The 14,672-nt window shown below is 36.2% G+C and overlaps 1 protein-coding gene across 8 annotated transcripts in view; it reads left to right on the top strand.

Annotated features, from left to right (window-relative positions):
* The window catches only part of ARFIP1 (ADP ribosylation factor interacting protein 1), a 127,556-nt gene that overhangs the window by 94,817 nt on the left and 18,067 nt on the right, over positions 1-14,672 (top strand). For all 8 annotated transcript variants that reach the window (XM_061192524.1, XM_061192526.1, XM_061192521.1 and 5 more), the window contains one exon: positions 7,650-7,824. In XM_061192524.1, the coding sequence (XP_061048507.1) occupies positions 7,650-7,824 (175 nt within the window). The remainder of the gene's footprint in view (positions 1-7,649; positions 7,825-14,672) is intronic.

The following is a 14,672-nucleotide window of genomic DNA, read 5'->3' as shown; positions in this document are numbered from 1 at the left end:
CCTTATGCTTTATATAGCTAAAAGCCCAAACCATTTGGAAAGTTAATTTTTTTTTCTTAAAATTTATTGGTGGTAGTTACTGAAAACATTTTTGTACCTTATAAACTTATACAATTCCAATTCAAGCTGTAAAAAGTTACTACCATGTTCTGTCTGTAGCTTGCCTTTTTACACACACATCCTCCTTACTCTCCTGAAACTTTTTTTTCTATTGAACTATAGTTGATTTACAGTACTGTGTTAGTTTCAGGTGTATAGCAAAATGATTCAGTTATGTATGTATTCTTGTTCAGATTCTTTTCCTTTATAGGTTTTTACAAGATACTGAATATAGTTCCCTGTGGTATACAGTAAATCCTTGTTGTTTATGTATTTTATATATAGTGGTGTGTATCTGTTATCCCTCCCCCCCTTTCCCCTTTGGTAACCAAAAGTTTGTTTTCTATGTGTGTGAGTCTTTCTGAGTTGTAAATAAGTTCACTTGTATTATTTTTTAGATTCCACAAATAAGTGATATCATGTAGTATTTGTCTTTCTCTGTCTGACTTAGTTCACTTAGTATGGTAATCTCTAGATCCATCCATGTTGCTACAAATGGCATTATTTCATTCTTTTTTATGGCTGAGTAGTATTCCATTGTATATATGTACCACATCTTTATCCATTCATCTGTCAATGAACACTTAGGTTGCTTCCATGTCTTGGCTATTGTAAGTAGTGTTGTTGTGAACATTGGGGTGCATGTATCTTTCTGAATTAGAGTTTTCATCTTTTCCAGATAAGAGCCCAGGAGTGGGATTGCTGGATCATATGGTAACTCTATTTTTAGTTTTTTAAGGTACCTCCATACTGTTTTCCATAGTGGCTACACCAATTTACAGTCCCACCAACAGTGTAGGATGGTTTCCTTTTCTCCAGACCCCCTCTAGCATTTATTTATTATTTGTAGACTTTTTGATGATGGTCACTCTGACTGGTGTGAGGTGATACCTCATTGTAGTTTTGATTTGCATTTCTCTAATAATTAGAGATGTTGAACAACCTTTCATGTGCCTAGTGGCCGTCTGTATGTCTTCTCTGGAGAAATGTCTATTTAGGTCTTCTTCCCATTTTTTGATTGGGTTATTTTTTTGATATTGAGTTGTATGAGCTGTTTGTATATTTTGGAAGTTAAATCCTTGTCGGTCACATCGTTTGCAAATATTTTCTCCCAGTCCGTACATTGTCTTTTCGTTTTGTTTATGGATTCCTTTGCTGTGCAAAAGCTTATGTTTGATTAGGTCCCATTTGTTTATTTTTGCTTTTGTTTCTGTTGCCTTGGGAGACTGATCTAAGAAAATATTGCTACAATTGATGTCAGAGAATGTTTTACCTATGTTCTCTTCTAGGAGTTTTAAGGTGTCATGTTTTATATTTAAGTCTTTAAGCCATTTTGAGTTTGTTTTTGTGTATGGTGTGAGGGTGTGTTGTAACTTCATTGATTTACATGCGGCTGTCCAGCTTTCCCAACACCACTTGCGGAAGAGACTGTCTTTTCTCCATTGTATATTCTTGCCTCTTTTGTCAAAGATTAATTGACCATAGGTGTATGGGTTTATTTCTGGGCTCTCTGTTCTGTTCCATTGATCCATATGTCCATTTTTGTGCCAATACCATGCTGTTTTGATTACTGTAGCTTTGTAATATTATCTGAGGTCTGGGAGGGTTATGCCTCCTGCTTTGTTCTTTTTCCTCCAGATTGCTTTGGCAGTTCTGGGTCTTTTGTGGTTCCCTACAAATTTTAGGATTATTTGTTCTACTTCTGTGAAAAAAGTCATGGGTAATTTGAATAGCGATCTCATTAAATCTGTAGATTGCTTTAGGTAGTATGGCAATTTTAATAATATTAATTTTTTCCAATCCAAGAGTATGGGATATCTTTCATTTCTGTGAGTCACCTTCAGTTTCCTTTATCAGTGTTTTATAGTTATTAGCATATAGGTCTTTCACCTCCTTGGTTAGGTTTATTCCTAGGTTTGTTTTATTTTGTTTTGTTTTGTTTTGTTTTGTTTCATGAAATTTTAAACGGGATTTTTTTTTTTTATGGAAGGTTAACTTTTGATCTTTGCATAAGAAGAGATGCTTCTATCCTATGCTGTGTTTGTGATTTTCAGTTTAGTATTAACATACTAAATCAGATTCTTACCATATCTAAATCAGATTCTTAATGACTTGGATAGGAAGGTCAAGACAAATAGCTGTGGTTATCAGGTGAGAGAAGGACACAGATGGATCTGTGTGCCTTATTTAGGTTTTGGGCTTGGTTTTTTATTTTTCTTTATTGTTTGAAGTATTTACTAACATAATATTAAAATCAGAAGGTGGGAAAAAAGAAACAGAAGAAATCTATCAATATGATTTCCCTCGATAACATTGCAGGAATGTCTCAATAAGGTATCTTTCAGTGGGACTTCCTTCAGTTCCCAGTAATTGGTTTTCCAGTCTCTGTTTAAATCCTTTCATGGGCATTGCCTGTATTTTTCAAAGTATATACATTATTTCAAAGTATATACATTTATTATGTAAATTTTTCACTTCTGTAAACGCTGTTTGGTTCTTTTCCAAATCTATCTATTCCTTATTCTTAGTATCCTAATTTATTTTCCCTTTTACCTCTTTAATCATTTTAAGCATTCTTATTTTCTAGTCTAAAAAGATTATTTTAAATATGTGCTTTTGAAGATGAAAATTCTTTTGTTCCAAAAGTATCCCCTATCACTTCCCAGTTAAGAACTACATGAATCTAGTTTCTATCTCTCTACTTTGTAATTGTCCACCTGTCTTGAAATATATTTTAGCTACTATTTTTAGTTTTAGGTATTTTAAAATGTAAAATATATTTCATTTGAAGCATGTCATTTGTTTCTCGTCAGCCTTAATTTCTAACATGCTTTTAAAAATATTAACCCATATTAAAGAAAGACAAATATATTAGATGTCACTGTTCATACAGAAAACATTTTATATTTAATTTGCAAAGGAGAAAAATAAGCCTCTCGAGGTTAAATGGTTTGTTCCCAGGAATCAATTTCAAAGCCAAAATGAAAACCCATGGGCTCCTTACCTTCTATTTTTGATCATTAGGCCTCAAGCCTGAACTGTACTAATCTCAAATTTTCACATCTAATTATAAAAAATAATTTTCATGTCTTATGAGGAATCTGACTTAATGTACAATGTGATATAAAATCTCAATTTATCCAATGTATAGGTTTGTTTAAAACTTCTGAGCAAAATTATAAACCAGGTTATATGTACTTGGTAGCTGGTTAGCAGGAAACCTTTAGAATACCTCTGTGTGTACTTTAAAAACCAACAACAGTAATGACCTCATCCCATAATTTATTCTCTTTTATTGAAATTGCAATATATGATTTTATTCATTAAGCTTAGCTTGGTGGTTAACTTTTCTGTACATTTATGGAGTAGCTGAGGCATTGACTAGTTATAACACTAAAACATTGTCTACTGAGGGATAACACTGAAAAAGAATCCCAGAGTAAAAGTTTCTCAGTAGCTGAATTTTCTTCTCTGTCAAAACCAGAATTTATTGAGTTTTAGGGCAAGGGTCAGCTATTTGATCAGCACAAAAAGTGGCAGTTTAGGCAAATGTCCGGGTGGCCTTTTAATGCTCCCTATTATGTATTGTACAAGTATTTCCTAGCTGTCTGGTGCTTCGTGTATAGAAAATCTTATAACAGCCCATTCAGCACTTCTCCATAGCAGCACCAACAAGGGAGCCTATTGTGGTCAAAACTTTTCAGATGTGGACACCTGTTCTCTAGAAGTTTTATAGAAGCCATAAAGTAACCAGCTATCACTAACTTTATTGGTATGGACTCAGGGCAGACTGGCAAGCTTGAAGTGAAGAGTTGCATTTTGAAAACTTAGTATACTTCTCTTCCTAGTGTTAATGAGCACTGTTAGATAAGCTCTTAGGGAAAGTTTTACTTTGACACCATCTACAAACTGGGTATAAATTAAAGGTTATAAGGTCAGTATTATAACTTTGACTGTGTTTAAATTAACTGCTGTTATTTAAAAGTATACCCGAGGCTGTGAGGAATATTTGTCTTCACATTAAATCACCACACATTACTGTTTAGTTTATTTTTGTCTACTTTTTTCTCTCATTTTTTACTGTTTTTAGTATGTTTGCTTCAGGCCATCCCTCTTCTAATTTGGCTGAAATAATAAGCACTCTAAAAATATTAGTTATTAACAGGTGTCCCAAGTACTTTGTACATATATTTTTTTGTGGAGATTATTATTCCCATTTGTAGATGAAAAACTGAAGCAGAAAGAGAGAAAAAAAAACTAGCTCAAGACATTAGAGCCAGTGAAGGGCAGAGTGGTCATGCAATTTGGCCATAGAACCCATGGAATTTAACTAGCTATTCCCATGTCAGTCTTGCCTCCTAAATTTTTAGTAACTGTCTCCTCGTCCTTAGCTTTACTGCCATTGTCCTTCCTGATTCAGTGACTCATTTTTCTTTTGCCCACAGTCTTCTAATTGGTTTCCTTGCTTCTGATTTCTTGATCTTCTACTGTGGTCCATCCTCCATGCCTTATATTACCACTAGAGTCACCTTTCTATCCTGAGCGAATAGAATCTGTCACTTTCTAGATCAAGGTTCTTCCATGGCTTTCCATCACTTGTCCTACTGGAGTCAATCTGATCCCTTTAATATGGCCCGTAAGGCCCTGCTTAATCTCAATCCTGCCTTCCTGTCTGATACTAATTCCTTTCGTTATCTTATTCCAACTTCAGGTTCTAAATTATTGAATTACTTCCCAAATGTGTCATGGTATCTTACAAATCTATGCCTTTATTCATGCTGTTCTCTTCCTGAAATGTTCTACCAATTTCCCAGCCCCAATCTACCTCATAAACTCTTACCATCCTTTGAAATTTAATTGTTTTAATTCTCTTCTGAGATAACCTTTTCAGATGCCTGATTAAGTAATTCTTCCTCTTGATTTCCACCATACCTTATCTTCCCTCCCCCATGGCAGTATCCATTATCTCATTTTGTTGTCATGTTTAAGAGCTTCTCTCCCTCTAGGCTGTTAGCTTCTTGAAGATAAGCTATGAAGATGAGCAAATAGTTTTCCTTTCTAGCACAGTGCCTGGAACATAGAATGTTAATACTTAATGTTTGTTGAATGAATCATTGTATCAATGAATGAACAAATGATATGCCTTTGACCCTGAAAGATAAAGTTACTAAATTCAGTACGAGTTGAGAATAAATTAGGCTTGGTGTGAGGGACTGATGTGTTCTTTCTAGAGTCGTATATACATTCTAGAGTAAGTTGTTTATTAATTCCTGAAATAGGAGATATGAATTGTACTATAGATATTTTAATAAAGAGCTTTAGTTTTAGGGCATAAGTTTGTGGTGCTGATTTTGACTAAATTAGAGATCACTTTGCTTCTTTCTAGCTGAGTACTGAATAGTTGACACTGCTGGATAAGTCACTGTTTAATTAGCAAGGTAATGCTATACCTACACGGGTGCTTTGACAGAGGTATTGTGAGGTGCTGTGGAATTGTGGTTTGTCGGTGGTGGGGTAATTATTTCAGTTAGTGGTGGGAGAGTATTAGGGGAGGCATCTCAGGGAGTACAAGGGGATAAGTCCTCTGTAGTAGATGCCATTGTCACATTCTAAATACTAATGTTATGGAAATCCGTCTAGAGTTCCCATAAGGTAGTCACTAGGCACATGTATCTATGGATCATGAAATGTGGCTAGCCTGAATTGAGATGTGATGGAAGCTTAAAACACAATGGAGACTTCCCTGCTGGCACAGTGGTTAAGAATCCACCTGCCAATGCAGGGGACAGAGGTTCGAGCCCTGGTCCAGGAAGATCCCACATGCCACGGAGCAACTACACCCGTGCACCACAACTACTGAGCTTGAGCTCTAGAGCCCACGAGCCACAATTACTGAGCCCGCACGCCACAACTACTGAAGTCCTCGTGCCTAGAGCCCGTGCTCCACAACAAGAGAAGCCACCGCAGTGAGAATCCCGTGCACCTCAACAAAGAGCAGCCCCTGCTCGCCGCAACTAGAGAAAGCCCGCACGCAGCAATGAAGACCCAATGCAGCCAAAAAATAAAATAAATTTTAAAATTTTAAATTAATTAATTAATTAAAATTAAAAAAAATGGGTTTCAGAGACTCAGTCCCCCTCTCCCCACAAAAGTAAAATAGTTCATTAGCAATTTTTTTGCATTGATATATGTTGCAGAGATAATATTTTGGATATATTGTATAAAATTAAATATACTGTTAAACAGGTGAAGTTAACTTATTATTTTAACATGAGTGCTAGAAAATTTAAGTTACATATGTGGCTTGCATTATATTTCTGTTGTGCGTTGCTGACCTAGACTATACTTTAAGAAGCGCCAGCCCACAGTTAACTCCCTTTTACCAGTTAGTTTATGTCATTCTAAAGTCTACTATCCCAACACAGCCAAATTTAAAAAAAAAAAAAAAAAAAAGTCTACTATCCTCACCTGCTTTGCCTTATCAATATTAACCAATTCACATGGGGGGGTTGATCATTACCCCGATCTTGCTAGCATTACATTTTAACATCTGTTTTTTAAACTGGTTTTTATTTATTTATTTTTTTTAGCCTCATGGCACGTGGGATCTTAGTTCCCCCCACCAGGGATTTACCTGGCACCCCCTGCATTGGAAGCACAGAGTCTTAACCACTGGACCACCAAGGAAGTCCCTAAACTGGTTTTTAAATTGTGGAGGGACTTCCCTGGTGGTCCAGTGGTTAAGAATCCACCTTCCAATGCAGGGGACCCGGGCTTGATCCCTCGTCGGGAAACGAAGATCGAATGTGCCGCGGGACAACTAAGCCCGCGCACCGCAACTACTGAGCCTGCGTGCTCTGGAGCCTGCGTTGCACAACTAGAGAGAAGCCCACGCGCCGCAGCAAAGAGCCTGTGAGCCACAACAAAAGATCCCATGTGCTGCAACTAAGACCCAATGCAGCCAAAAATAAATAAATAAATAAATATTTTAAAAATAAATAAACTGTGGAAATTTTACTCGTCAGTTAATACTGTTCTTGGAAAGGAATAGTTAATGAGATTAAGAAGCAGCCCCTCCCCTCCCCTCCCCTCCCACCATGTTTATATTAATAGCTCTTTGTGCTAAAGAAATACTTGATTTTAAAGGCATAAGGTGGGCTTCCCTGGTGGTGCATTGGTTAGGAATCCGCCTGCCAATGCAGGGGACACGGGTTCGAGCCCTGGTCCAGCAAGATCCCACATGCCACGGAGCGGCTAAGCCCATGCGCCACAACTACTGAGCCTGCACACCTAGAGCCCATGCTCTGCAACAAGAGAAGCCACTGCAATGAGAAGGCTGCGCACCACAACGAAGAGTAGCCCCTACTCGCCTCAACTAGAGAAAGCCCGCGCATGGCAAGGAAGACCCAACGCAGCCAAAAATAAATAAATTAATTAAATTTTTAAAAAATAAAAGCATAAGGTATCAAATATTATGTAGTTCCACTTCACGTCCTGAACTTATTTCACACTGTCTTCGTAGTGTGCTTCACTTATTCTCTTCTTTCCAGAATTGAATATGATGCATATCGTACTGATTTGGAAGAACTGAATCTTGGACCACGTGATGCAAACACTCTGCCAAAGATTGAGCAATCACAGCATTTGTTCCAAGCACATAAGGAAAAATACGATAAAATGCGCAATGATGTTTCTATCAAGTTGAAATTTCTAGAAGAAAATAAGGTAAATTTATTCTTTACCTTCTGAGATCTTTCTGTGGACTTTAAAATAAAGTCACCCTAAAGAGAGATAAATAGAAAGTTTTTTGTTTCTGTTAACTGTCTTTCATTATAGAATTGACCCTTGAACAGCTTGGGGGTTAGGGGTGCCAACCCTCCATACAGTCAAAAATCCACATGTAACTCACTGTTGGTCCCCCCGAATCCAGGGTTCCCTGGAGTCTGCGCTTCCACATCTGCAGGTTCAACCAACCACAGATCATGCAATTCTGTAGTATTTACTGTTGAAAAAACTTCACGTATATGTGGACCCATGCAGTTCAAACCTATGTTGTTCAGGGGTCAACTTTGGAATTGTTGGAAGTGGGATTCCATTTATAATCAGCATTTTAGTTTTTAGAAGTACATAAAATATATTTACCTTTCTGTCTTAAAAGTCATCTTTCACATGTAACAATTGGCAAAAAATACTTGATGTTGATCTTCAGATTGGTGTTGGTATCAAGTGCTTTAAAAAGTTACATAATGATAGATTCTGTTCTGAATATTTTGAAAACTTTTTATTAATGGTAGGTACAGATTTCAGGAAGGGAACATCATTCTTCCCAGTAACTAATAAATGAGGAATGACTGAAAGGTTCTGTTGAGGGCTGCAGTTAGCATAACCTAGAATAAATAAGCCAGGAAACCAATTTTACACATTATTTTCGTGTAACATGAATACATCCAAGGACTAGAACAGTAAGAGCTGAGATGGACCTGCTTTCCTTGGAGGTAGAGTCAGGTAATAACAGGCTCCTGAGCTTTGGTTTAAGTGAAGGACAGGTTCCCATGTTTAACATTACATGCATACTCAGTTTGGGGAGGGGGATTGCAGTTCTGAAAATGGGAGAGCCAGTAGTGAGCTCGGTACAGAGGAGGTGTAGATCAGTCCTCTGGAGATGGGGTCTCATCACTGCACATTGGTGGTCCCTTTCCTGTGCTTTTCACATCCTCTGAAGTCATAATAGACCTTCAGCTCTGCTTTCTTCCAGGTATCGTCTTAATATTATTCTTCAGTTCTAATTGTCTGTTGATATCTTCTTGTTTTCCTTAACATTTCCTTAGAAACTCTTCTGGCTACCATGAGAGCCACATACATTTCCTTCAGGCCAGCAGTATCACGCACTTTTTTTTTTTAGCTACAATGGGTGAAAAGTACTGATTTTCCATTACACTGAAACCATTATAGTGTCAGTAAAGGAAACGTCAGTGGAGTCATCAGACAGCTTGCCCAGCACCACTCAGATAAGAGCACAGTGAGCCTTTTAGCATTCATTAGCTGAGCACGTGAGATGGCATTCATTTCAGTCATTTGGTTTAATATTTTGAAGGATAGGAAAATGTCAGTACTTAGATATAGGCATATATTTTAAATAAAAATATTTTTTACATACTCCCCTAGAATCAGCACGGTACAGTGTGGTGCTAAATGAAATATGCTAGTATTTTATGGGCTCTACCTAAAGCTAATTTGAATGGAAAGAAAGGAATTTGTCTAATTTGGGGGTTCAGGACCTCTGCCAATAGAGAAAATTATTTTAGGAAATGTTTAAAATGGTAATTGTGGTCTTTTGGAATCTATTGGTATTTATTGTGTGCTATTCTCTGGATAGTGAGATTATGGGTAATTTTTGTTTTCTATGTATTTTTCTGTATTTTAGACATTTTCAATGAAAAGTTACGTTGCTTTTATAAAAAGGAGAGAAACTTATTTTGAAAGAATTAGTATCCCTAAACCATCTATGTTTATATGGTTCTTGCCAGAGTAAATAAAAATAAGCAAATTATACAAAGATAAATAATGCCTGCGTGACTGCTGCTTCTCTTACTATATAACTGTTTTTGAAACTTGGCAGTAGATCTCCAGATTTAGACATGAATCAGGGAAGGCAGTTATTTGTCAGTTACTAGGCATTTTACTTATATTCTCTCACTTAATCCTCATAACAGCCTTCATACTCAGGAGACACACTGAGAAGTGAGGAAAGAAGAGACCAGCCAGATCATCTCTGTAAATTGTACATGTCAGTCAGGTGGCTCTCACATCCAATTTTATCTTACTGGCATTGAAGAATTTTTAAAGTTGGGAGTAACAGAAAATTATGACTTAAAAACACTCTTCAGGCACCATAGTAAGGGTCTGGACTAGGATCATTGCATTAGCAGAGAAAGGAAAGAGCAGTGGTTTCAAGGCTGCATGACAGGAATTAGGAAGTCAACATAGGAAGCTGGTTTGGCCTGAAGCTTATGAGGGATGAAGGTTGGGAACTTGTTCTATTTAACCCAGTATTTAGTTTGAAATGACAACAAGATATTCACATGGAAACAACTGGTAGGAAGTTTATGATGTGGGTTTGCAGTTTGGATGAACAAGGTCAGGGTTCCAGAGATAAAGGTTTAGAAGTCATTACTTTGAGAATAGTGTTGTCATTGTCACATCTTCTCTTCTTTCAACCTTCCTTACTATAAAATAAAAAAGAAAATTGCCTTTATTCTCAAGGATTTTATGTTCTTAGAGAGCCTAGAGATATTCTTTGTTTGGGGTTTTCCGCAGTTGTCATCAAGCTAAGTTTCAGTTTCAACTCAGTAATCATTAATCAGCTATGTCTAAAATAAAATTTAAAAGAAACTCTGATCTTTTTATCTTTTGTGTTTAATTCTTTAAAACTATAAAAAGATAATGTTTTTGGTCTCTGTTATTTTAAGCAATAAACAACTATAATTTGGGTGAAGACTTAGATCCATGAGAAAATTTTTCTTTGTTTTTTATTATTGTTGTTGAACAACTTTTACCCTTTTCTCTTCTTTTATAGCTCTAACAAAGGGAGGAAAAAGCAAGCCTTTAGGCCTAGGAATTGCCTGTCATTCCTGTTTGCTCTCTTGACAGTTTGAAATGCCTCAAATTGGGGGTTTTCTTCTCTTGTTGAACTACAACTGAATTTATACCTTAGTATTTCTTTTATACACAATTGTCAGGTAATCTACTTAGCACTTGAATTTTAACAAAATATAATATACTCTTTCTATTTCTTAAATATTGTATATTAAATTTTTTTTTAAATGTAAGTTATCTGAAACATCGATGAGTGCTATTTTGTAATTTGATGATGTCCTGAAGGCTACTGTTTTTTTCTAAAGTTGTTTTTGCAGCTTTTTTTGCGGTGGGGGGGTGGCAGGGGAGGGGTTCTTTTGGTTCTCATATCCTGGCTTTTGGAGCGTCCTACCATAGCAACACTTCTCTTGCAAAATGCGAGACCAGATAACCAAACAACTAGAATAATGCAGAAGTAAAATAGTCACTCAGACTGTGACTATCGTTATAAATTTTAGTGGCCAAACATTGTGAGAATATTTTTGTTTATTTTTTTTTGAACTTTTAAAAAAAATTTGAGAGTGACTGGGAGATGGATTCTTTACTATTATTTTAGAAAATTGAGGTGTTTATATGTACTTAGTCTAACCTTCCTTCTCTCTGGCAAAACAAAGGGAATAGGTGTGTAAAATACCTATGTGCATACCAGGGTGTGTATGTGCATGCATTAATGCTGAGAGATGTGTGCACATATCCATGTTTGTCATTTCCCCTTAATGGAAAAACTTGAATTCTTCTACTGTTTACAATCTATACTCTATCCAGTCCCCTGCCCTACCCCCTACCCTCCTGATATATTTTGTTTACCTTTAACCTAAACAACCCTCTGATATTCTCTTCCTTGTTTACTAAACAACACTGAGTTGCATAACAGTAAGGACACAGTTAATTAGGCTCTTCTAATGTTTCTCCTTTCATCAATATTTCTTTTCTTCTAGCCCTTTAAATAATGTAACTTGAGCTATTTTCTGACTTAAGGCAGTTTATTTACCTTTTTATTGTACCTTTGAAGGTTCAAAACAAAACAGAAGCTAGAAAATAGAAAACATAGTCAAGAGAGAAAATAGTCATTTCTGGTGCTTTGTAGACTTTGTGGGAACACAGAACACATTGTAAATCAACTATACTTCAATTTAAAAAAAAAACACAGAACAAAGTAAACATACTCACATAATGTGAGACAGCTATATATGTAGTTGTGGTTACCCAGTGACTTTATACAAATATGTACTGTAATAGGAAATACCCAAAGCCTAGTACATTTTTATAACAATATGCTGTAAATGTTTAGAAAAGCTTGGAGAGCAAAGGTATTCTTCTTCTCTTTGAGAAGAAAAAATATAAGCCTCTGAATTTAAAAAATGGGTATCTGTTGCCAGATTTTAAGAAACATGTTAATCATTACTTAATATGTAATGATTAACATGTTTAATCAGATCCAATTAATTTTTCTTCTCGACAATTTTGATTAATCAGTTAATCATGTTTAATATTTGATATTCAAATAAATTTTCCCTAACATGGCCTATAAGGCCTGCATCGTCTGGCCCCCGTTTACCTCCCACACCCTGCCATTTCTGCCAGAAATACTCTTTGCTTCTCACTTTACCTGGTTAATGTTCAACATCACATGGAAGCCTGAGCCTGAGCACTCACTGGTCACAGCCAAAATTTTACATTTATGTTTTGGTGTGATTTGATCAGTGTTGTTTCTTTTACTAGGCTATAAACTCTAAGGGTTGAATTTTTTTTACTTTTGCTCACTGGGTATCACCAATATCCAGAACACTTCCTGGTACACAGTATAATACTTGATAAATGTTTGTTAAATGAATGAAGAACAATAACAACATGAGATTATATCAAATTACATGATTAAATACACTCAAGAATTAAGTGTGGAAGTAGAGCTGCAGGACTAAGGGACTGTTTCATAGGGGTCCAAATGTAGGTAATCATATTTGGCACGGTGTTGAGGTTGCTTACTGTATTTACACATCTCAATCCATAAATCCATAAATGTTTATTTTTTATTTATTTGCTTTTACCTATAGAACTTCATTTCACTTGACTTAAGAGCAAATACCAAGAATACTGTTTATGCCTACAGTTACAGAAATAAAGATGACAGTACATCACTGGCATGACTATTTTAAAAATATCAAGAGTAAAAAGTTAGGGTCCTTTTCTTTTGACAATAGGGAAATCAGATACATGTTTAATCAGATACATCAGTGGAGTCATCAGACAGCTTGCCCAGCACCACTCAGATAAGAGCACAGTGAGCCTTTTAGCATTCATTAGCTGAGCACGTGAGATGGCATTCATTTCAGTCATTTGGTTTAATATTTTGAAGGATAGGAAAATGTCAATACTTAGATATAGACATATATTTTAAATAAAAATATTTTTTACATACTCCCCTAGAATCAGCACGGTACAGTGTGGTGCTAAATGAAATATGCTAGCACTTTATGGGCTCTACCTAAAGCTAATTTGAATGGAAAGAAAGGAATTTGTCTAATTTGGGGGTTCAGGACCTCTGCCAATAGAGAAAATTATTTTAGGATTCAAATCTAGATCTGTTTGACTCCACAGCCCTGCTTTTAGTTAAGTAAATGATGTTATAATGCTGCTCCAAGAAAGGCTTGGAGGGAAAAGATTGGAGATAACCTTGGAAAACAGAAGCCATATTGGTCACATCTAAACCTGGAACTCTTGGAGGGAAAGGTGAGGACAGGGAGTTAGCTAACATGGTAAGCCATAGAACAGAAGGGCCAACAGGCATTTTTGCTAAGGGTGAGGAAACTTGTGCATTGAGAATTTTAATGTACCGTTGGATAAAAAATGATAAGGCGTAGTGCTGTGACTCACTGTTACTGGAGTTTACAGATTGCGTTTCATCAGTTATCTTCTTTTCAAAACAAAACTGCCATTTTTAACTCATAGGATGCTTTTTTTAAAAAACCCACTTGTCAGTGATTTGTTGAAACCATCCCAGTGAGTCAGAAAAATAAAGTCTATTCTTCCACCTCCATATTTGTGTTTCTTTTTTCTCACTCCCTTCCCAGTGCCCACTCCCATATTTCTGATAGTGCTTCTCTTTTTCAGCTGGTAGCTGCTTTCATGACAAGCATTTCCAAAGCTATTACAAAGTAATAAAATTATACTTCACAAACCTAATAAAAGGCCAAGACAGGTATACATTCCTGCTGTTACTCTTCTGGTTTCTTACTTACTGGAAAAAGATCAATGATGGGCAGAGAAAGCATATCATTATACATTTTTAAATAGTTGGGAGTAAAGAAAGGAATTAATTCTTTACATATCAGTGGTTGGAGACTTCTTACTAAAGAATGATTTTGTGGGCTTCCCTGGTGGCACAGTGGTTAAGAATCCACCTGCCAATGCAGGGGACATGTGTTCGAGCCCTGACCCGGGAAGATCCCACATGCCACGGAGCAACTAAGCCCCTGCACCACAACTGCTGAGCCTGAGTTCTAGAGCCCGTGAGTCACAACTACTGAGCCCATGGGCCACAACTACTGAAGCCTGCGTACCTAGAGCCTGTGCTTCGCAACAAGAGAAACCATGACAATGAGAAGCCCGCGCACTGCAAGGAAGACACAACACAGCCAAAAATAAATAAATTAATTAATTAATTAATTATTTAAAAAAAAAGAAAAAAAGAATGATTTTGTTCCAGCTTTTCCTTTCATGCTTAAGCCAAGGTACTGCCCCAATATTGTTGTACACTTAATATAAAGCCCTATTTTATATAATTACTGGAAGAGCCAATAAGTACTTTGAAGAACTTAACAGTTGTAAATATATTAAAACTAATAGCTTTTTTAACTAGAAATTACCTCATTTAAAAAAAATACTTCAGTGTCTCTGATAAGAAGGTATGTAATCTAAATTTGATTTGGAAAAAAGTT

Source organism: Eubalaena glacialis, chromosome 5, assembly GCF_028564815.1.
Source record: "Eubalaena glacialis isolate mEubGla1 chromosome 5, mEubGla1.1.hap2.+ XY, whole genome shotgun sequence".
Lineage (NCBI taxonomy): Eukaryota > Metazoa > Chordata > Mammalia > Artiodactyla > Balaenidae > Eubalaena > Eubalaena glacialis.
The sequence above is the reverse complement of the archived record's forward strand: the minus strand, read 5'-3'. Positions and strand labels throughout refer to the sequence as shown.